We start from the raw sequence: 19,855 nt of genomic DNA, 5'->3' as shown, positions 1-19,855 counted from the left end.
CTTGGCGGGGAGGACTCACTTGGCCATTCTCTGGGCGCTTCTCAGATCTGTGCCGCGGGCTGCCCCACTACCCTCTCCTCCAACCTGTCCACTCGGGCCCAAAGCCTCAGTGACCCAGAGGCCCTGCTGTGGAGGCCAAGAAAAACAAGGCTGTACCCACCTTGAGTCTAGCCCTGACATAAGTACAGCCATCTTGGCAAAGCGGAGGCTGGCACCTTGCACCCCCTCCCCACCCGCGGGTAGTATGTGTGCCATTCCTCGGCCACCCCTGGCTGCCCTGGGGGAAAAGCAAATAGGTAACTTGTAGAGATCACAATCCTGCAAGACAGGAGTCTCCCTCGGTTTACCAATGTCCTAGAGACTTACAACAAAGAAGCCATCTTAACAATAGCACAATTTCCAGAGGCAAATAACTCAGTTCCTCAAGCCCTAAATAAAGTTACATTTCTCCTAACCTAAATCTCACTAACAAGGACACTGGATAGAAACGTGAAACTTTCTCTCTAAACCTCCAAGATAGTTCAGCGATCATTCCCAAGCATATGACCCACTGCTGTACATCTAAAGTGTCTCACAAGAAGATTTTTATTATTGGTAATGAATAACCTTTTCCCCAGACAACAGTTAGCCCCTCAAGGTCTTGGAGACCGGCTTCCAAAATTCCTTAGAGACTTACATCATCCATAACCCCCTTTGTCCTCACCCACCGCCGAGTCCACCCCTACTCTGCCTTTAACAACTCGGACTGTAATCTGATTCAGGGTCCAAGTCCCTTCTCCGCTGTGTGGGGTATACCTGGGCCCAAGCTTCAGCTCGTCAGATAAACCCTCGTGGGATTGCATCGCTGTTGGCTCCTTGGTGGTCTCTCGGACGTGAAAACTCGGGCACAACACCTGCAACCACCCCACTTTGGGCGATAGAAGGTTCTCCAGGCAGTTCTAGCTTTTTTGCCATAACCCGGTAAACGAATCAGCTTTTATGGGGGAGACAGTGCCCAGGTATGCATCTTACAAGTGTCTGTATGCATGTGGGCTCAGACGTATCTGTGAGTGACCCCAAAGCTCTAGAAGCAATGCTTGCCCTTGCTGGCCCCCGTGCACCTCGATGACCCCAATCTAGCTCTTCTTCTCCGGCCCAAGTTTTGGTGAGTGCTGGTGGTGGCAGGTGGGGGGTCCTGGATGACTTTGGGGTCCCTTCAAGGTTAACGTGGATCTTGTTGGCATTGGCGTCTTCAGGCTTAGTTGTGCAAACTCTCGCTCGGGCACTCCCGGGGAGCCCTCCGAGCCGCTCCCGGCCGGGGGTGGGGAGGAGGCGTGCGACCCTTCCCACCCAACTTATTGGCAGGAACCAAACGAGAAGCGCCAGCTCCGCGCTCTCCACTTCGCAAGTCGCCGCAGTTCTTCCCGGCAGCGACCACCACGTCCGCGTCCCTGTAGCCCGCCCGGCCCGGGAAAGGCTCGCGGCCCGACCCGCCGCCCCTGCCGCGCCCACTCCCTTCCCCAGTCTCCCGGCTGGTGGGGGAGGGGTATGTTGATGTCCCCGCCCCCGGCCCGGACGCAGGCCCGTGATTGGCCGCCCCGCGCCCCGCCCCGCCCCGCCCGCCCCCTGCGGAGTCGCCGCCGCCGGGCGCTGGGACCGCGCGCTAACCATGGAGCAGGGGCTCGCGGGCCGCCGGGCGCTCGTCACGGGGGCGGGCAAAGGTAGACCTGCGGGGCGGCCGGGGTTGAGGGGCGCGGCGGGCGGCCGGGGCGCGGGGCGGGGGGTGCGCCACGCTGAGCCACGCTCCCCGCAGGCATCGGGCGCGCCACTGTCCAGGCGCTGCACGCGGCGGGTGTGCGGGTGGTGGCCGTGAGCCGGACCCGGGCCGACCTGGACAGCCTCGTCCGCGAGGTAAGCGCCGCCCAGTCCCCGCCCAGCGGGCCGCGGGAGGCGGGCGGGGCGGCGGGAAGTTGGACCCGGACGCGCAGGCGCCTGGCGCCGGGGCTGACCGGGGACCCTCCGCAAGCCCTCCCGGGGCGCTCGGCCTCCATTGGCCACCCGGCGTCCGGAAGAACGGCGACACCCGCTGGGCTTGGCAGGAGGCCGGAGTGGCTGCTTTGCCATTTCTCAGGCTTTTTTCTCAGGCTTTGCAGACCGGGCGCCTGAGCCACCGGGGTGCAGGAAATGGACTGGCCAGAGGCGGGGCCAGCCTCCAGGTCCCTAAGCCCTGCAGTGCCCCGGGCGCAGGGGCCGAGTTTGCTCCTCTGTCGCCTCCTTCAGCAGCCTGGGGTTCTGAACCCCAAGAGGGGGCTGGACCCTCTGGGACCGCTAATCCCTCCCCATGTCTGTCTGAAAGTTCTCGTGTGGCAGAGGCCCAGCTGTGCCCCTCCTTGGGCATGGAGCCTCTGGTAGCTGTGTCCCCCACGCCATACACAGTGCCCCGGGGTGGAACCCGTGTGTGTGGACCTGGGTGACTGGGAGGCCACAGAGCGGGCACTGGGCAGCCTGGGGCCTGTGGACCTGCTGGTGAACAACGCTGGCGTGGCGCTGCTGCAGCCCTTCCTGGAGGTCACCAAGGAGGCGTGCGACACGTGAGCCGGCCAGGGTGGAGGAACCCTAGGGCAAGGGTTGCCCCTGCAGCAGCAGCTCTAGCCCCTGACCAGGGTCTCTCCACCCGCTTCCAGGTCCTTCAACGTGAACCTACGGGCCGTCATCCAAGTGTCCCAGGTGAGCTGCCTTCAGGGCAGGAGTGGGAACGGTGGGTGACCGGTCAACTCTACCTCATGCTCCCTCTGCAATTCCAGATCGTGGCCAGGGGCTTAATAGCTAGGGGAGCCCCGGGGTCCATCGTGAACATCTCAAGCCAGGCCTCACAGCGTGCGATAACTAACCACAGCGTCTACTGTGAGTGAGCCCGGCTGCACCCCGATCCCGGTGACCCCCAAGCCTGCAGCCAGCTCAGGCTCAAGGCACGCCTTTCGTTACAGGCTCCACCAAGGGCGCCATGGACATGCTGACCAAGGCGATGGCCCTGGAGCTCGGGCCACACAAGGTGAGCCCTGCTGGGATGCCTCCCGTCACCCAGATGTCCCCCCGCCCCCCGGCCCTGGGCACCTAGCCTGCCTTGCTGACCTCCTGCCTGTCCTGGTGTAGATCCGCGTAAACGCGGTGAACCCCACGGTGGTGATGACCCCCATGGGCCAGGCCAATTGGAGCGACCCCCAGAAGGCCAAGACCATGCTGGATCGAATCCCACTTGGCAAGTTTGCTGGTGAGTCAGGCAGGAGCCCCCGTACCTGCCTGGATGAGGCCTGGGAGGGAAGGATGAAGGGCAGCCTCCGTTGGTTATGCCCTGACTTCCACTCTGCCCGCAGAGGTGGAGAATGTGGTGGACGTCATCCTTTTCCTGCTGAGTGACCGGAGCGGCATGACCACGGGTTCCGCTGTGCCGGTGGACGGGGGCTTCCTGGCTTCCTGAGCCTCAGACACGCCCCAGCTCCACGCTGAGGCCACTGCTGTCTCCCCATCTGTCCAATAAACATGATTCTGCCCAGCCTGTCACTGATTTCTAGGCTGCTGGCAAGCAGCCAGAGATGCAGAGCCCAGTGCCGTGTGTGGGAATGAGTCCCGGGTAGGCAGGTGCCATTCAGCTTAGACCCCAGGCCAGGCGGCAGGCCGGCTCCCATGCCCAAGATTTTCAGATCCCGCCGAGTCCCTGGCAGGGCCTGGGAGGTGGGACCTTCCAGGCCAGCTCCTAAGCATGGTGACGCATTTGACCAGGAATGGCCTTCGGCCCTGTCCAGAGGCCTTCGGGGTAGAAGCCGCGGAGTTCTTACCAACCAGCCCTGTGGGCGCAACCCTGACGGCAGGGTGCGTTGGTACTCGTGGAAGGTAAGGAGTTAGCGGAAAGGGAGCCGAGAGAGGTGGGCGTTGGAGCTCCGCTGACCTGCCAGTGAGCTGAAAGCTTCTTTGCTGAATCAGGTGAGAGTTTTCAAAGACGGGAAGAACATTCTCTCACCTTCTCGAGTTCTTCACAAAGCACCAAGTGCATGAGACACGCCACCTGTGAGTTTAATCTGCATTTGTGTGTTGCTTTAAGTCTACAATCAAGTCCTGTGGCGGAACTCGCCTGTCCCACAGCCTAAAGACTCCCACGCTTGATGCCATCGAGGGCAGAGTTGGGGAGAGATGCACGGTCTCCCACCTTTTTTTTTTTTTTGAGAGTTATTTATTTTTTGAGAGACAGAGCGTGAAAGCAGGGATGGGGGAGGGAGAGAGAGAACCTCAGACTTCCTGCTGAGCGTGGAGCTCACGGCACAGGGCTGGGCGCAGGGCTCGAGGTCACGACCTGAGCCACCGAGTCAGAAGATGAACCGCCTGAGCTGCCCAGGGGCCCCGAGCCCCCCAACCTTTGTGTGGCAGCCTCGCCAGCAGACACACCGGGCACACTGGGCGTAGATAACCCCAAACACAGGTGATAGCCCTGTGTACAAGAACAATAGGGGCGTTTGGACTATCTGTTTTTTGTTTTTTTAATGTATTTATTTGCAGACGGAAACCACAAGTAGGCAGAGAGGCAGGGCAGGCAGAGAGTGGGGCGGGGAGCAGACTCCCTGCTGAGCAGAGAGCCTGATGTGGGGCTCGATCCCAGGACCCTGGGATCGTGACCTGAGCAGAAGGCAGAGGCTAAGCCACTGAGCACCCAGGCGCCCCAAGTTTACACAGTTAATAAAGGCTCTTGAACAACTGGCTAGCACATTCCCCAAAATCTCGCAGCTGGCGCGTCAGTCGGCCGGGGCCTGTTGTTGGGAGCAGGGCTTTCTAATCCTGGGTCTGCCTGGAGCGCGCCCTGGGGCCGCAGGGGTCAAGGCCGAGCTCCTGGGCCACGGGGCCCTCCCAGGCTGCCACAGCCTCACCTCCCACCGTCTCTGGCTTCAGCAATGGCGCACTGGCCCCTCGCTGCTCCCTCCTCTCCTCTTCTCTCCCTTCTCGCTACCCCGGCTGCCTTTCCTGCTGATGCTTCTCTTCCAGCCCGTGGCTGGCGGGAAGCCGGGGAGGGGGAGGCGGCTGCCAGCACGGTCCCGCCAGTCGGTAGGCCCCGACCGCAGGCTGTCTGTCCTCTCACCACACCCGGGAGCCGGCTGCCCGGAGGCCTCAGGTCAGGACAACAGGAGCTTCCTTCACCCCAAAGGGGCTACGTGCCCTTCACCCGCTTTGGCCTGGGTCCCGTCGTTTGGGGACCGACACGGCTGAGCAAGGTCTCTCTCTGCTGCCCAGCATGTAGGGTCAAGTTCACGCCTCCACTCCCTATGGGGGAGGTTACCGGGCCAGAGAGACGGGTACCCAGACAGGCAGGAGATGGTGGAGAACGTTTATTGTACAAAAGAAGTAAGGGCCACCCACTCCTGGGGTGCGCCAACAGGACCCACCCCCCCACCTCCCCCCATCAGGAAGCCCATCCTGGGGCTGCCCTGGACCCGCCCCTGCAGCCTGAGGGAGACCCTGCTCCCTTCCAGTCCCCGTGGGGTCCAGGTACAGCTGGAACTGCGACCCCAGAGAGAGGGGACAGAGCAGATGGGACCCCACTGCCCCAGCCCTGTCCCCAGGAGCAGCGGCCTCGCCCCCATGCTTCTTCCCTCTCCCCACCCACACCCCTCCCCCACAGCAGACTCAAGGACACCAGACAGGTCAACACGACAGCAAGCCGCGGCGGCCGGGGCTGCCCCTCCGGAAGCAGCCTCCAGAAGACCCTCTAGAAGACGGTGCACTTCTTCCCCGGCTTTTTCACAGGCGGCGGGCAGAGCACAGCCCTGATGGCCTCGTCAAACACGGTCTTCAGGCCCCGCTGAGTGAGGGCTGAGCACTCCAGGTACTTGACAGAGCCTGAGGGCAGCCGGGGTGGGGGGGATACTGAGGAGGGGAGTCAGCGCGGGGCGCACAGCGAGGGAGGGGGGCAGCGCGGCCGGGGCCGGCATGGTGGGGGCCCTCCGGAGCCTGCCTCCGCCCCTTCTCTCCCGCCCCAGCCGAGGGCCCCACAGTGCCCACTCACCGATCTCACGGGCCATGGCCAGGCCCTGGGGGTAGGTGATCGGTGCCAGCTTCTTGTCCCGCAGACGCTCGATGGTGTCCTTGTCGTCACGGAGGTCCAGCTTGGTGCCCACCAGGAGGATGGGCGTGTGGGGGCAGTGGTGCCGCACTTCGGGGTACCACTGTGGGGACAGACGCTCTGACCCCGACTCCTGGGGGCTTCCCCCCCCCAGCCGTGCCCGCAGGAGGCCATGGCTCCCAGGGTGCCTTCCTCTCAGTCCCTGGACCCACACTGAACCCTTCCTGCTTCAGGAAGCGGCCGTGGGCTTGGTGGGGAAATGACCAAGGACAAAAACACTACCTGCAGGTTTGAAGGGCCTATCAGCTCTCCCTGCCACCCTACCCCACCTCTGCCCCTGTCACTCCCCCCGGTCACCTTCAGACCCAAGCAAAACAGGGGTCTCCTCTGCCTCCAAAGGACAAGTAACCTGAGGTCTTCGGGCAAGAGGCCCCGCCCCGCCAGGGAAAGCCCTCGGGACCGGCTGCTCTCCCACAGACAAGCCCTCCACCGCAGTGCCCTACCTTGGCGCGGACATTCTCAAAGGACGCCGGGCTCACCAGGGAGAAACAGATCAGGAAGACATCCTTGGGAGAAAGGGAGAGGGGGCGCGGGTGGGGGCGGTCAAGGACTCCAAATGGCCCCTGCTCCTGTGCTCACACTCACACAGGAGGCCCTCCAGGGCCCCGCCCCAGCCACCCAGCTCCTGCGGCCGGCCCTGTTGTCACCTACAGTTTGGGGATAGGACAGTGGCCTCAGCCGGTCGTAGTCCTCCTGCCCGGCAGTGTCCCATAGCCCCAGGTTGACCGGCTTCCCGTCCACCATCACATTGGCGGAGTAGTTGTCAAAACTGCCGGGCAGAGCACGATGGTCAGCCCAGGTCCAGGGCTCGCAGGCTGCCCGGACCCGAGCTTTGGCCGCACCCTGGCGCGCCCCCCCCCCCCCCCCCCCCCCCGCCAACGCGGCCGCCCAGGGGAGCCCCGCGCCGTCGGCCGCCGACCCGCCCCCAGCGCTCACACGGTGGGGATGTACTCTCCCGGGAAGGCGTTGGTCGTGTAGCTGATGAGCAGGCAGGTCTTCCCCACGGCGCTGCGGACACAGGGCGAGCCCACGTTGCTCCGGCCGGGCCGCCAGCCCTCTGCCCGGCAAGGGCCGCCCCCTCCCCCGAACCGCAGGCGGCGACCTCCAGCGGGTAGGGCGGGCGAGCCGGCCCCGAGGCGCCCCCGGCACCCCGGGAGGGTGGGACCGGCGCGGGGCTCAGTCCAGGTGAGAGGCCTGGCCCCACCCACCCGGAGGCCGGGCGGCGGCCCCGGGGCAGCATCAGGTGGGCCGGGGGTGCAGGCCCGCGCGCGGCGGCCAGCCGGGACCCCGCCCCGGCGCGCCCTCCCGCTCCAGCCCGGCCCCGGGGCGCGCGCGGTAAGGGCGTCGGCGGGAGGGGGTTGGTGAGGGCCGCCCCGCCCGGGCCCGAGCCGGTAGCCGCCCCGGAGCCGCGCGCTCAGCCCGGGCCGGTCCCCGCGGCCCCCGCGCCGCGCACTCACCCGTCGCCGACCACCACGCACTTGATGGCCTGCATGGGCGCGGGCCGGGCGGGCGCGGCCGCGAGCCGAGCTGCGGAGAAATGCCCCGCGCCGCAGCGGCCGCGGACCCGAGCCGAGCGCCGAGCCGAGCGGCCGGAGACAGCCGAGCGCCGCCGAGCGCCGGGCGCGGAGACAGCCGAGCGCGGCCGGCGGGGGGCGCGGGGGGCGCGGGCCCGCCCCGAAGCCGGCCCTCGCGGTTCCCGGAGAACTCGGCCGAGCGGTGGGGGCGCGGCGACCCCCCGCCAGTCCCCCAAGCCCGGGCGGGCTCCCCAGCACCCCGGGACCCCTGCCGCGCGCCGAGGGGGGAGGGGCAGCGCGGGCAGGAGCTTCCCGCCCCCACCAGGCTGAGTGGGGCGGTCCGTGTGCGGTGGCTCCTGCGGGGGAGGACGTGCCCAGGGCCGGCTCTGCCGGAGGGGCTGAGACCCACCCGCGCTCTGGCCAGGGGACTGCAGGTGCCAGCGCTGCCCTGTCCCTCCCCCCCCACCACCGTGGGCAGTAGGGAAAGGCCACCCAGATGCACCCAGAGGGTCTTCCTTCCGGGGCTGGGGCAGAGGGTGCCTGTGGCCTCGGCGCACAAATGTGGGAAAAGGTACCAGCCCAGAACGTATCACAAATTGCAAAAGTTCTGTATTTCAAGAGACCCAGCGGACGGGGCAGTGGCCGCGCAGGTCAGTTGTGAAAGGGGCCTGTGTGAGTAGGTTTCGGGGGCTGCCGGCCGGCGAGAAGGGGCGGCCGTGGAGCAGGGACAGCTCTTTCGGGTTTTGTTCCCCCGTGCGTGCTTCATGTTCCTGGGGACTGGAGGGAGGACTCGGGGAGCGCCCGGGGGCGGGGGGGATGCCCACTCCAGACGTCGTGGCCAGCAGCCCTGGGCTCGCCGAGCCGGGCATCCTGGTGGTGAGCAGCGGGCCCCACTCACGGACCCCACCAGCCCCGGATCTCAGCCGCACACGCCCTGCCAGGCTGTTTCAAGAAAGTCGCAGGCAGGGATGGGACCCACAGACGTCTGGGAGGTGCTGCCCTCCTGCCTCCCCTCCAGGCTCCTGCCTCCCTTCACTTCTGGGGGCTCATAGCCCGCAGAGGAGACCCCTGCACGTAGGCCAGGACAGCATTTTGCAGGAAGTTGGCCCTCTGGACCTCCTCCTCCCGGATCCGGGCGATCTCCGCCTCCTTGAGCCGCAGTTTCTCCCGGAGAGAGGCGTTCTCACTCTCCCTGTCCAGCAGCGCCTCCCGGTGGTCACTTGCAATCACTGCGGGACAAGAAACTCGGGTGGGGGCGGTGCCCGGCTCAGGGCCCGCCCTGGACTCCAGGCCATCCGGAGGTGGGCAGAGCCGCCTGGGTGGGGGGCTCGGCGATGCGGACACTGCCCAGCGCCGCAGCCTGGCCGCCCGGCGGGTCCCCCAGGAGGACAGGCCCCGCCCAGCTCAGCTCACCTTTCAGCCGGCGCTCCAGGGCGGCCACCTTCTCTCTCAGCGCCTCCTGGGCCGCCCGCTCTGCCTGCAGGCGGCCGCTCTGCTCCTGCAGCTGCACCCGGACCCTGCTCACCTCCGCCACCTTCTCTTGGTCCTTGGTGCTCAGTTCCTGCCGGACATGGGGGTGAGGGGGGGCTGGGAGCCAGGGGGTGCGTCCCTCCAAGTCCCGCGTACCTGCTGCAGCTCCTCCAGGCGCCGCCGCAGGCCTTCTACCTGCAGGCCCAGCTGGCCGGCCCGGGCCTGCGCCTCGGCCACCGTCTGCCTCTGCTGCAGGCAGGCGCTCTGAGCCTCGTCCCGAGCCTGCGCCAGCTGCCGCAGCTTCTCCTCCAGGTGAGCCAGGCGCTGCTGCTGTTGGGGGCAGGGGGCTGCTGAGCAAGGTGGGGCGGCCGAGGCCTGCCTGCTGCTTCCCTGCGTGTGGCCCTGGGCTCACGGGGTGGGAGGGATCCCCCCTGCTCGGCCAGAGGGAGCTTTCACGCGCAGCACGGTAGCTGCCTCGGATGCGTACTCCGCACAGGCTGCACTTGGACTAGGCTGCAGGAGTCCCTTTCTCCCAGGCTCACCGTTCTGCCTGTCCCTCACCCCCCACTACTGAGCCACAAATCTGGGTCTGGCCTGTGCACTTCAGCCCCTCACGCCTCGTTCCCTGGCAGGCACGGCAAGCAGCAGGCTCCAGGCTTGCCAGGCCGTGGGCTCACCTCCTCCAGACGGACTTGGTTCTTGGCCTTGATGAGCTCCTCCTCAGCCTGGCCACGCTCGCTGAGAGCTGCCGCCTTCACCCGGCTCAGCTCCTGCACCACACACAGTGACCCACTGGCCTGTCCTGCCCTGGCCAGGGACTCGTCTGGGAGTACTGGGGGTACCCCTGCTCCAGCCTCCCGAGAGCCTCGCTCACTAGGCAGGGTTGCTACGGCTGAGGGACCCCACGTCCCACTGCATTAAGTCCCTCTGGCCTCAGGGCTCCTGGTGGGTGGTCCTGATGGGGTTCTGAGACCACGGAAGGGGTGCCCCGGGGAAGGGCAGGGCCTGGCGCCCAGCCAGCACATGCTCACCTCCTCCAGAGATAGGCGCGAGGCCTCCAGCCTCTGTACCCTTTCCTGCATGGCCCTCTCACTCTCTTCCAGGTGACGGGTCATGTGTTCCACCTGCCCAGGTGCGGGGGCAGAACAGGGCTGGAAGACTAGCTCCCCAGCTTATGGCCCCTCATGGGACCCCCACCCGTGACAGGCGAGTCCTGGGGACACTTTCTTCCTGCAGGGGCCGCTCCTTCTCACTCTGCAGGAAGCAGGCCTGGAGGACATCCCGGTGCCACGCCCCGTGCCGCACCCAGGCGGCCAGCGGCAGCCCCGCGCTTCCTAGAAGCTAGTCGGAGTTTCTGGGTCTGTCATCTGCTGGGGCGGGCAAAGAACCACCAGCCAGCACCCCGAGGCTGTCAGGGGAGCACAGCCAGGGCTGTGCACGGGGGACACCATGCCACCCTGGACGGCAGCAGGGGCCGGTGGTGTCAACAAGCACCTCCTTGGCCCGCAGCTGCTCCAAGTCTTCCAAGCTCTGTCGGGACCGTTTCTTCTCCAGTTCCAGACGCTCTGAAAGCCCAGGGAGGAGAGCATGGGTGGGACTCCCTAGGGGGCCCTCGCGCCCTGTCCTCCCCTCTCTGGGCCCTCAGCTGTGGGCAGGTGCCCACCCTCGGCCTGGCTGGCCCGCATCTTCAGCTCCGTCGTCGCGCTGCTCAGCTCCTGCCGGGCCAGGAACAGCTGCTCCTGCTGAGACCTCACCTTCCGCTCCAGCTCGTCCACCTGGGGAGCCGGCACCATGGACGGGCAGCAGCGGCCCCGGCCCCTGCCCCCGCCTCCCGGGAGGCCTGGCCCCACACCCCCATACCTGGTTTCGCAGAAGCAGGTTCTTCTCGTTGGCAGCGGATAAGTCTCTGAGGAGCTTAGACTCCCGCTCCGCCGCCTCCTGTGGGCGACAGGGCACCGGTCACCACCGCTCACCCCAGCAGACATTGCCTGCCCAGTCGCCCGCCCTGTGCCGGCCTACCCCTCCCTGCTCACCTGCTGCTCTAGCCGGTGCTCCTTCGCCTGCCTCTGCGCCAGGCTCTGCTGCTCCTGCTCTGCGGCAGCCAAGAGCTCCCCCAGGCTCCGGGCCTTCTGCTCCGACAGAGCCCGGGCGGCCTCCGCCATCTGCAGCCTGCAAGGAGACAAAAGCCAGCCCCACCCAGCTGCACCTGGAGCCTTGCAAAGGTGCCCCTGTTCTCATTCTTGCCAACCACTAGTCAACTCAGCTAGAGCTCACCTCCTTCAGGAAGCCTTCCAGGATTACCAACCAGGCAGTCTCCCACCTCCCACCTCCCACCAGTACACTGGTGTCTAGGGCTCCTGTGTGTATCACTCTTTTCTGCCCACCGACAGGTCTCTAAAATGTTCCGGAGCCACCCCTCCCTCACTCTCCTGGCCTCCGCCCCACTTACTTGGCCTTGAGGGCATTGATGACGGAATGTCTCTCGTTCAGGGCTTCCTGAAGCTGCTCCACACATGCGGCCGATGCCCTGTAAGCAGAAAGGAAGGCCTGAGAACCCCCGCCTCAGAGCGCTGCCAGGCCCCCCGGGCTCGGGTGCCAGCCGCCGCTCCTCCCGCTTCTACCGTGCTCCAGGTGCAGCCGGGGAGGCTCTCAGTGCCGGCCGCAACCCTCCAGCCAGGGTGCTGGGCAAGCACATGCTACCCTCTCGTCGGCGGGCAGGTGACGAAGCTCAGGGTCAGTCACCCCACGAGGCCAGAGTCAGGGCCGAAACCTCAGGCCCCTGCCCCCCTGAGCTGTAGCTCTGTGACCCTGGGGCCGCGCTCACCTGCTGCTCCTGGCCATCTCTTTTCTCTGCTTATCGATCGTCTCCATCAAGTCCAGAAACTGAGGACAGAGCCAGCCAGAGCCCCGTCAGGGCCTGGAGCCCGCTTACCGCCCCGGCCGAGCAGGACGGAGAGCAGACACCCGCAGAAAGCAGCAGAGCAGAAAAGCATTTGCCTTGTCTGGGAGGGGGACGGGGCTCCCACACAGGGAGGCCCACCTGCCCACCCCTACCCCCACCCCCGGCCAGAGGTCAGATCAAAAGGCCGCCTCTCGGGCCTGCGTACTGGCCACTCAGAGAAGCCCTCGGGCGCAGAGGAAGACGGCCACGGCGGGGAACCGAGGCGGGCCCCACGTCCACACAGCTGGAGAGGCTCTGCGGTCAGAAGCGGTGCGGTCCTCACCTGCCTGGACTTCTCCGCCTGGAGGTGCCGTACCTCCTTGCTGAGCACGTGGGCGCGGGCCTGGTTCTCTCGGGAAGTGGTCTGCCGCTCCCGGTTGTGGTCCATGGCTTGCTCTACGGGAAAGAGCCCAGTGGTCCACCGAGGGGGCTGCCCAGCCCTCGGGGGGGCCAACCGTTAGCCCAGCGCCAGGCCTGGAAGCCCGTCGTCGGAGAGCGACCCCTCTGCAGGCTCGCCCCGCGCGTCAGCCCGCGCAGGAGGGGAGGGCTTCCGTAGGGGTAGGGACGGGGGTGACGGTGGGGCCGGGAGCCGTGGAGGCACCTGTGCCGGGGGGCACGCACATGGGGAGAGCCGGGGAGACTGCTCAGCTGCCAGACACGGGGGTCTTCCTAGGGCATTTGGGCTCCATCCCCAAGGTCAGAGTCCACTGTTTGACTTTTAAGAACTGAATGTCATGCTCAACTCCCGTGTTCTGGAGAGATTCAGGCAGCATTTGGAGAGGACCCGCCAAAAGCTAGGGCATTGGCAGAAGTTAGGGATGACGACACAGGCCGGGCCAGCCCAGCAGGGTAGGGTTAGGGTTAGGGTTAGGGTTCCGGTCCCAGCCCAGGCCCCGGGGGGGCTGGCACTACCAGCAGGACAGTAGCCACGTGGGCGACACGGTGTTCTGGGCTTCGGGCTGAGTTGGGGTCACCGAGGGGAAGGGACCACGGAGCCAGGGCATGGGCATGGCCGCTGGGGCAAGGCCCCAAGCCACGGTGCCTCGGCTTCTTCGTCTGTGCCAGGGGCCCCTGGCGGGGCTGAGGAGGTGCACACAGGAGGAGAGCTCAGAGCAGGGCAAGGCAGAGCTCCGGAGCTCGCCACGCCGTATGCCTCCCTTGCCCCCTTCTCCCTCTTCTTCCCGCGTCTGGTTTAGGCTCTCACGAAGCCTGGACAGGTCCCGGTCCTGAGCCCCGAGCCGCCCCTCCCGCAGTGGCTGGTGGCCCTGCGCGCGTACCCACGGCTCTGAGGACGTCGCCTGGGACGTTATTCCCAGCCAGCTCCAGCCTCCACAGGGCTCTGTTGCGGGGCAGAGAGTTCACCAGGGCCCGGCCCCCCAGGAGGCCGATGTTATTCCAGCGCAGGTCTGGAGGGAAACCTGCTGTCACCAGATGGAGCGCACCTGGACAGAGCCAGCCCAGCCTGGGATGCTTTCTTTGGGGGAGGGTCCTCCCTGCAGGAGCCCTGCTCACCGGGAACCTCCCCACAACACCCTCCTGCCCCCTTGCTTCCGGAGGACAAATGCAGCAGCAAAGGAAAGCGGCAGCAGGAGGGCTGAGGGAGCAGTGGCTAGGGCCCCAGACCGCAGGCCTGGCAGAGAAGGCCAGTGCAGGGCGGCCTCACCCAGCTGCTGGAGGCTGGCGTTACAGGTCAGGGCCAAGGCCAGCTCCTCCGCGCCCTTGTGGCTGATCTGGTTGTTGCGGAGGTCGAGCTGCCGGAGGGTGCCGTTGCCCGCCAGGGCCCCACAGAAGGCGGCAAAGGCATCTTCCCATGTGCCCAGGTTGTTCCACTCGAGGGTGAGGCTGCAGGAAAGGTGGCCGTGAGCTGTGTGGCCCCAAGGAGCACCCTGCGGTCACAGGGACCAGAGGGGCGGTGCAGGCTTCAGGGTCTCGGGCAGAAAGGCTGAAACCATGTGAGTAACTGATACTTGCCAACTCCCTACTGCTGGACGGGAGACACAGACCTCCAGCCTGGAGACGACGTTCTCAGGCTGTAGAATGTGTGCCCTGAGCCGACCCCGAACCACTCATGGGGGTGGGTGGTGCTGGGGGCCGGCAGAGAGGGCAGGGGCCCAGACCACACTTTACCTCTGAATGGACTTGTTCTGTCGGAGAAGTAGTCCCAGAGCCTCGGTGCCTGCAGCTTGGAGGTTATTGCCCTGGGGCAGGAAGAGGCAGGCTGGTTAGTTCCTTGTCGTCACAGGCTGGGCTCTAAATGCCATGTCCACACCCCACAGGGCCCCGTCAGGCAGCGGATGAGGCCAGGGGGACCTCTCCTGGCACCAGGTGCAGCTCCTTTCAGGTGCTGCTGTCCCGGGCCGTAGGGGGCCTCCTGGTGCCGTTCATTGTCTGTTCGTGTGAATAGTCGGGAACTCACATTCCTGACCTCCAATCGCCACCCGCCCCATCAAGACCATCAGAAATCCGTGTGGAGCCCCGTGTGCCAACAGTGCTTAGAGACACTGTCTCTGGCCACCATCCAGATTTTCAGACTGCCGGGACACTCAATCTCCCCCCACCCGCGGCACCCCAACTCCCGGTCTCAGGCAGTACGCCCCCGAGTGCAGACCTGCTCACCTTTAGATCTAGAAACCGCACAATGGTGTTGGCACACAGCCCCTGGAGCAGCAGTGTGGCCCCTGTAAGGGGGCAGGGCTGTCAATCTGTGTCCCTGAGCTCCTCCCTGTGGGCTCCAGCTTGCAGCAGCAACCCAGACAGGAGAGAGAGGACTGTCCCAGTGGCCCCAATGGTCAGGATTCATGCCAGGAATGAGTTGCCCTGCTCACTGCCAGCTTTGAAACGTCTGCCGTCTGTGCTAGGCTCAGAGCCGGGCCACCGGCCGCACGCTCACCGGCACACGAGGCCTCTGCTAAGTCAGGGAAAGGTAAGGTTTCTCCGTTACAAAGAGAAGCTGTGCCCTGCTGCCAGGGACGCCACTGCTGGCACCTACGGCGGAAGAGCAGAAACCTCGCAAAGGCAAGGTCTGGGGCGAAGGAAGAGCTCTCTGCCAGAGCTGCCAAGGAAGAGGGCCACGCGCAAACCAGGGCAAGGCCAGGCTGCCACAGCCCAGCCGCGGTTCTCGGTCCCCAGGGCCGCTGGCCCCGCCGGGGCTCGAGGGCCCACCTTCCTCGCTCAGCATGCAGTCGCTCAGGATGAGCTCCGTCAGCAGGGCCTCCTTCTGCAGCAGCTTGCCCAAGGCCCGGCAGGTGTCCACCGTCAGGCTCTGGGTGGCCAGGTCCAGCCGGCCGCGCGGCAGCTCCTGCACTCTCTGCAGGACCGTCTCCTGGGGCTCGGCCCCGCTCTCCCGGCACAGCCGGCTGTAGCAGCGCCCGAACTCCTCCATGGCGCGCTCGCAGGGACGCGCCTCGCCGCGGGCGCTGCCAGGCCCCCTCCCTAAGGGCCTCTCCCGCGGGGGCCTACGGCGCCGGGCAGCTCAGGGTGGAGCACGAGGGCCCCGAGGCGCTCAGCAGCCGCGCACCGAGGGACAAACCGAACTGGTTCTCCGGGAGGGAGACCCCATGACGGCGGGGGGCGGGGGCCGCTCCCGCAGGGAACCAGGGAGCGGGGCATCCGCCAGCCCCTCGCAGACGGGCTCTCCCGCGGCGGGCCGGGACCCCAGGAACCCAGCCCACGCGCTTCGGGCCCTACTGTCCCGCCGGGTCCGCGCGGCCGCCGCGAAGCCTCAGTCTCCAGGAAGAGCGAGGCGCGCCGGGAAGGGCGGGCGCAAACTGCAACTCCCAGGAGGCTTTGCGTGGGGCGGTGCGTGGGAGGGGGAAAGCGCGCGTTTCTCGCCGCGGACCAATAGGGGCGAAGGGGTGGGTACGCGCTGCGGGCCCGCGGAGGGCGGAGGGGCGGGGCCGCGGAAGGCGCGCTCCGGGCTGATTGGCTGGAGGAGCGGGGGCGGGGCTCCGGAGGGCGCGCTCAGGGCGGACGGGCTGGGGGGCTCCCGGGTCTCTGAAGGACGCGCCCCGACGACTGTCATGGAAGGAGCTGGCCGCGGCTTCCGGAAAGTGAGAGGGCGGCGGGGCGGCGGGGCGGGGGTGCCGCGACCCGGGCCCACGCGGGACTCCTGTTCCCGGAGTCGCGCCCTCGGTCCTCCGCGGGCGGGGTTCTGCGCCCGAGTCGCCCGAGGCCGAGCCGGCGGCGGGGGCCGGGGTGCGCTCGGACGGGGCGGCCCCGGGGCTGGCCGTCGGCGCGGCGCGAGTGTCTGCCCGCGGCTGGCTGGTGGCCGCTGCCCGCACGTTCTCCGGCTTCCCTTTGGCCTGCGGCCTCCCGCGGGGCCCTGGGCTTCGCGTCCTGCCCGCGCGGGGCGGAAACTGGCCGCTCTGTGTCCCTTCCTGGGGGGCGGGGCGCTCCGCACGGGCCCTCCCGGACACCGCGCGCTGCGGGCCCCGGACCCAGGGTCACCCGGTCGGGACGTGGGGGCAAGTACGGTGCTCCTGGGGGGAAACTGAGGCAGGGCTAGGTCAGACTCAAGCCTTTCCGCTCCGGAGCCTCACCGTTCGCTCTGCGCGGGCGACGCGGCCCTGCGGGCGGCCGGACCAAACGGGGCCCTGCGGGAGGCGCCGAGCCAGGCAGCAGGCGGGTGAGCCAGGAAGGCCCGGGGGCCTTGCTCGGCCGGTGCGGGTGGGAACTCCTGCCTTCGGGAGAGGCGGGGGCTCGGGGGCTCGCCTTGTGCTTCAGGCGCCTCTGCTTTGCCCCCCGGGAGGCCGGCTTGGCCCAGCGGTCAGTGACTGAAAAAAAGGCACCGAGGCCAGGGTGGCCTGGCAGAGCGGTGGTCGCACGGATCCCCCCCGTTGTAACTGCTGGAGAGGGGAGCACCGGCCAACCTGGAGAGCCCCAAGTCCTCACCCCAAGGACTCTGGCCAGAGCTGGGGCGATGATCATTACCCTTGAGCAGGGCTGTCCCAGGTGAGGGCGGAGGGTCAGAGGGGAGCCCAAGGGCCTGCAGGCAGCAGGGAGAGGCTGACTGCATCCCAGGGCCTGTCCTGCCCTCCGCAGCCTGGACTTACTGGCCTGTTTCAGGAACCACCACACCCGCTGGTGCTGGGCCGCCGCGGCCCTGAGGCGTACCCTCCCCGGGGTGCAGGGGCAGGGGGACGCAGAGCCTCAGGGGCCTTCCCCAGCACCTCCTCGGGCAGCAGCAGGACCAGCAGGTGGCACCAGGCCCTCACGGTCTCTGCTGGGAGGGCGAGGCTGCCTCTGCCTGACCCCATGGCAAGTTCTTACCCTCCTGAGCCTGGGCCCCGTGGCCTCCACCCCCTCCCCTGCCCCTCTGCTCTGCTCTTGGAGCTGCACTGGGTGAGGCAGCGAAGGCTCCGGTGGCTACAGCTGGAGCGTGGCCAGTCCCCAGCTCACCTTCCCCACACATCATTTCTGGGCTCCTCCTGCCTCCCCACTGGGGCTGTGGCTCCTCATTGACGGCCTCTTCTGGCTGGACCCTGCTCTCTGTAACGTCCCTTGGTCCACCCCCCAAGTCCTCACCATCCTTCGATCTTCTGGAAGGTTCTCCGCTCCAGCCACCTGCCCAGCCGCTCTGCTTGGGGACGTCATGCGTGTCCTTCACTCAGCGTGTTCCAGGCGGAGCTCCTGGCCCCCAGAATCTCTTCCGGCCACACCCCCCAGCTCTGCAGAGTGGTGCTGTCCTCTAGGGCTCCAGCCCCCCACCTTGAAAAGTCTGAGCTTGGCCCCACCCTTGTCTGCTCCGCTCTGCCCGCCGTCTGTCCGCGTTCACCCTGAGCGCCTTATCACCGGAGGAGCCCAGCCTCTGCTCAGCTCTGAGCTCCCCACAGTGGCCATCCCAGGCCCGCATGGGGGACATTCCAGGGAGGGGCCTCAGAGGGAGCTGACCTGTGCCTAGAGCAGGGTCTGGCACCAGCCGGGCTGTGCTGCCGGTGAAGACACACCTGCCGAAGGGCCCACTCGGGGAGAGCATCTCAGCCCCGGGGGTGGGAGTGCAAGACGGGAGCACTACAAGGACGGGAGCCCGGAGAGCAGTGGGTGGGCACCCGGGCTGTCCCCGCTTGTTCCCCGCCTGGGTCTGACTTGTGATGCTCCTGGAGGCTTCGGGGGGTCCTCACTGCCCGGTCCCCCGCCCCAGGAGATGGCCTCTCCAGGATCTGAACTTAGTGCCCATGGGGGTCTGTGGCAGGGTGGGGAGGTGATGGGCCGCTGACCCCTCTGCCCCCCCCCGTCCCCACCCCCCAGGACCTGGTGAACAAGCTGCTACACGCGCACTTCACGGACGGCAAGACCAAAGGTTCGTGACACCAGCTGGCGGGCAGGGCCACACCAGGGAGCTGCCGGGCACCCGGGACCCTGCACTGCAGCTCTGGGGGGGCCAAGGCCTCGGGGACGGCAGAGGGCAACCTGCGTGAGGCGGCGGCAAGCCAGGAGTGAGGAAAGCAGGGGACGGCAGGGCCGCAGGGGACGGCAGGCCGCAGGTCCCACAACACGCTCCCCTCCTCCTTGCAGTGGGCGGGGACGCGCTGCGGCTCATGGCGGAGCTGCTGACAGTCTTCGTTGTGGGTGAGCCGGGGCTCCCAGCAGACCAGTCCCGACACGGTCTCCTTGTGTTTTCTTGGGGGGGGTCACCCCCGCGTCTGAGCCATCCTCCCAGCAGTGCGTAAGCTCCGCGTCCGCGAGCTCGGGGTCCTGAGCCGCCAGGCCCCTCCCGCCTCTCCCCCTCACCGCCCTCCCATGCGGCGGCAGAAGCGGCCGTCCGCAGTGTCCGGCAGGCCCAGGCGGAAGACCTGGCTCTCGTGGACGTGGCCCAGCTGGAGAAGGTGCTGCCTCAGCTGGTAGGTGCCCCGGCGTCCCAGCCTGCGTCCCGCCCTCCCGGGAGCAGGGCTGGAGGCCCTCGGGTTCTGAGCGCTGCTCTCCCCACAGCTCCTGGACTTCTAGGGCCGCACCCCCACCGCAGCCTGCTGTCTGAGCTAAGACGGGGCCCTACGCCTGTTTCTGTGGCCTCTGGCTTCAGACGGGGAAGAAGATGTTGATGCTGCAGATCCCCCTCTCCAGTCCCCAGGGCTGAGCGAGGTCTGGCAAATGTCCCACGCCTCCTGGTGACCTACTGCTGACTGCCTGGACACAGGAGATGGGGGGTCGCCGAGGGGACCCGGGGGCGCGGCTGGCTGCCCCCTACACCCACAGGTGTGAGAGAGGCAGGTGCCACGAAGCAGCGGGGGCCCAACGCCCCGCCGTCAAAGCTCCCATGTGCCCGTGTAGCCGTCTGATGCCCTCAGAAGACGCCTCCCTGGGCGCCTGGGGGGCTCAGTGGTTTAGGCCGCTGCCTTCGGCTCGGGTCATCATCTCAGGGTCCTGGGATCTAGTCCCGCATTGGGCTCTCTGGTTGGCAGGGAGCCTGCTTCCCTCTCACTCTCTCTCTGCCTGCCTCTCTGCCTACTTGTGATCACTCTGTCAAATAAATAAATAAAATCTTAAAAAAAAAAAAAAAAGACGCCTCCCTGAGCTATCAATAAACCATCGATACAAGGCATGTTCTCAGGCACGCCTCTGTGTGGCCGTCACCCAAAGTCAAGTTGCTTCAAAGCCTCCTGGGCTGCCTCTGTCCACGTGGCTGGAAGGGGTGCCTGGCTCAGAGGCAGGCCAACCCAGACTGCGTGTGTGAGTGGGCCCGTGAGGCCACTCGCTGGGCCAGGAATGTCGCTGTGGGCAGGGCCTGCAGGTGGAGATCAGTCAGGAGCTCGGTCCGGGTGGTATGGTGGCCCCCGAAAGTGCAGGGAC

At 66.8% G+C, this 19,855-nt stretch overlaps 4 protein-coding genes across 9 annotated transcripts; 2 read left to right on the top strand and 2 right to left on the bottom strand.

Annotated features, from left to right (window-relative positions):
- The first annotated feature begins 1,586 nt into the window (after positions 1-1,586).
- Positions 1,587-3,532, top strand: DCXR (dicarbonyl and L-xylulose reductase). The gene is made up of 8 exons (XM_045985366.1): positions 1,587-1,700; positions 1,793-1,890; positions 2,416-2,570; positions 2,664-2,706; positions 2,784-2,883; positions 2,967-3,031; positions 3,133-3,250; positions 3,354-3,532. Exons 1-8 carry the CDS (start codon positions 1,649-1,651, stop codon positions 3,455-3,457), a joined length of 735 nt encoding a protein of 244 aa, XP_045841322.1. The 5' UTR covers positions 1,587-1,648; the 3' UTR covers positions 3,458-3,532.
- A 1,871-nt stretch (positions 3,533-5,403) lies between these two features.
- Positions 5,404-7,758, bottom strand: RAC3 (Rac family small GTPase 3). 2 transcript variants are annotated; one of them, XM_045985632.1, is made up of 6 exons: positions 7,603-7,758; positions 7,082-7,153; positions 6,797-6,914; positions 6,589-6,651; positions 6,029-6,188; positions 5,404-5,862 (listed from the first exon to the last, which is right to left on the bottom strand). In XM_045985632.1, the coding sequence occupies exons 1-6, from the start codon at positions 7,635-7,637 to the stop codon at positions 5,732-5,734; spliced, it is 579 nt and encodes a 192-aa protein (XP_045841588.1). In that variant the 5' UTR covers positions 7,638-7,758; the 3' UTR covers positions 5,404-5,731. The 2 variants fall into 2 exon arrangements, with proteins under 2 accessions (XP_045841588.1, XP_045841589.1); XM_045985633.1 differs by having other exon boundaries at positions 5,802-5,862; positions 6,025-6,188.
- A 933-nt stretch (positions 7,759-8,691) lies between these two features.
- LRRC45 (leucine rich repeat containing 45) lies at positions 8,692-15,824 on the bottom strand. 2 transcript variants are annotated; one of them, XM_045985630.1, is made up of 17 exons: positions 15,233-15,824; positions 14,687-14,748; positions 14,198-14,268; positions 13,734-13,912; positions 13,348-13,476; positions 12,354-12,466; positions 11,954-12,012; positions 11,579-11,656; positions 11,163-11,298; positions 10,990-11,067; positions 10,793-10,904; positions 10,624-10,694; positions 10,161-10,253; positions 9,807-9,899; positions 9,286-9,459; positions 9,073-9,220; positions 8,692-8,888 (listed from the first exon to the last, which is right to left on the bottom strand). In XM_045985630.1, the coding sequence occupies exons 1-17, from the start codon at positions 15,450-15,452 to the stop codon at positions 8,692-8,694; spliced, it is 2,013 nt and encodes a 670-aa protein (XP_045841586.1). In that variant the 5' UTR covers positions 15,453-15,824. The 2 variants fall into 2 exon arrangements, with proteins under 2 accessions (XP_045841586.1, XP_045841587.1); XM_045985631.1 differs by having other exon boundaries at positions 9,286-9,456.
- A 165-nt stretch (positions 15,825-15,989) lies between these two features.
- Positions 15,990-19,515, top strand: CENPX (centromere protein X). Of its 4 annotated transcripts, none has more exons than XM_045986558.1 (6): positions 16,008-16,119; positions 17,135-17,326; positions 18,317-18,368; positions 18,584-18,730; positions 18,821-18,909; positions 18,998-19,515. In XM_045986558.1, the coding sequence occupies exons 1-6, from the start codon at positions 16,090-16,092 to the stop codon at positions 19,010-19,012; spliced, it is 525 nt and encodes a 174-aa protein (XP_045842514.1). In that variant the 5' UTR covers positions 16,008-16,089; the 3' UTR covers positions 19,013-19,515. The 4 variants fall into 4 exon arrangements, with proteins under 4 accessions (XP_045842516.1, XP_045842517.1, XP_045842514.1 ...); XM_045986559.1 differs by having other exon boundaries at positions 16,018-16,119; positions 18,584-18,637; positions 18,998-19,514; XM_045986560.1 differs by lacking the exon at positions 17,135-17,326 and having other exon boundaries at positions 15,990-16,119; positions 18,998-19,514.
- Positions 19,516-19,855: the final 340 nt, after the last annotated feature.

This window comes from Meles meles, chromosome 18 (genome assembly GCF_922984935.1).
Source record: "Meles meles chromosome 18, mMelMel3.1 paternal haplotype, whole genome shotgun sequence".
Taxonomy (NCBI): Eukaryota; Metazoa; Chordata; class Mammalia; order Carnivora; family Mustelidae; genus Meles; species Meles meles.
The sequence above is the reverse complement of the archived record's forward strand: the minus strand, read 5'-3'. Positions and strand labels throughout refer to the sequence as shown.

Excerpts from the sequence above, each read along its gene's own strand:
- DCXR (XM_045985366.1), top strand. The coding sequence starts at position 1,649 with ATGGAGCAGGGGCTCGCGGGCCGCCGGGCGCTCGTCACGGGGGCGGGC. Across the intron at positions 2,707-2,783 it reads CCGTCATCCAAGTGTCCCAG|ATCGTGGCCAGGGGCTTAAT; the intron begins GTGAGCTGCCTT and ends CTGCAATTCCAG. Across the intron at positions 3,251-3,353 it reads CCCACTTGGCAAGTTTGCTG|AGGTGGAGAATGTGGTGGAC; the intron begins GTGAGTCAGGCA and ends CTCTGCCCGCAG.
- LRRC45 (XM_045985630.1), bottom strand. The coding sequence starts at position 15,452 with ATGGAGGAGTTCGGGCGCTGCTACAGCCGGCTGTGCCGGGAGAGCGGG. Across the intron at positions 11,299-11,578 it reads ATCAATGCCCTCAAGGCCAA|GCTGCAGATGGCGGAGGCCG; the intron begins GTAAGTGGGGCG and ends GTCTCCTTGCAG. Across the intron at positions 10,254-10,623 it reads AGCAGCTGCGGGCCAAGGAG|GTGGAACACATGACCCGTCA; the intron begins GTGCTTGTTGAC and ends GCACCTGGGCAG.
- CENPX (XM_045986558.1), top strand. The coding sequence starts at position 16,090 with ATGGAAGGAGCTGGCCGCGGCTTCCGGAAA. Across the intron at positions 16,120-17,134 it reads CTGGCCGCGGCTTCCGGAAA|GAACCACCACACCCGCTGGT; the intron begins GTGAGAGGGCGG and ends GGCCTGTTTCAG. Across the intron at positions 17,327-18,316 it reads TGCCTCTGCCTGACCCCATG|GACCTGGTGAACAAGCTGCT; the intron begins GCAAGTTCTTAC and ends CCCACCCCCCAG.
- RAC3 (XM_045985632.1), bottom strand. The coding sequence starts at position 7,637 with ATGCAGGCCATCAAGTGCGTGGTGGTCGGCGACGG. Across the intron at positions 7,154-7,602 it reads TGCGTGGTGGTCGGCGACGG|CGCCGTGGGGAAGACCTGCC; the intron begins GTGAGTGCGCGG and ends CTGTGTCCGCAG. Across the intron at positions 6,915-7,081 it reads GGAGAGTACATCCCCACCGT|TTTTGACAACTACTCCGCCA; the intron begins GTGAGCGCTGGG and ends TCTGCCCGGCAG.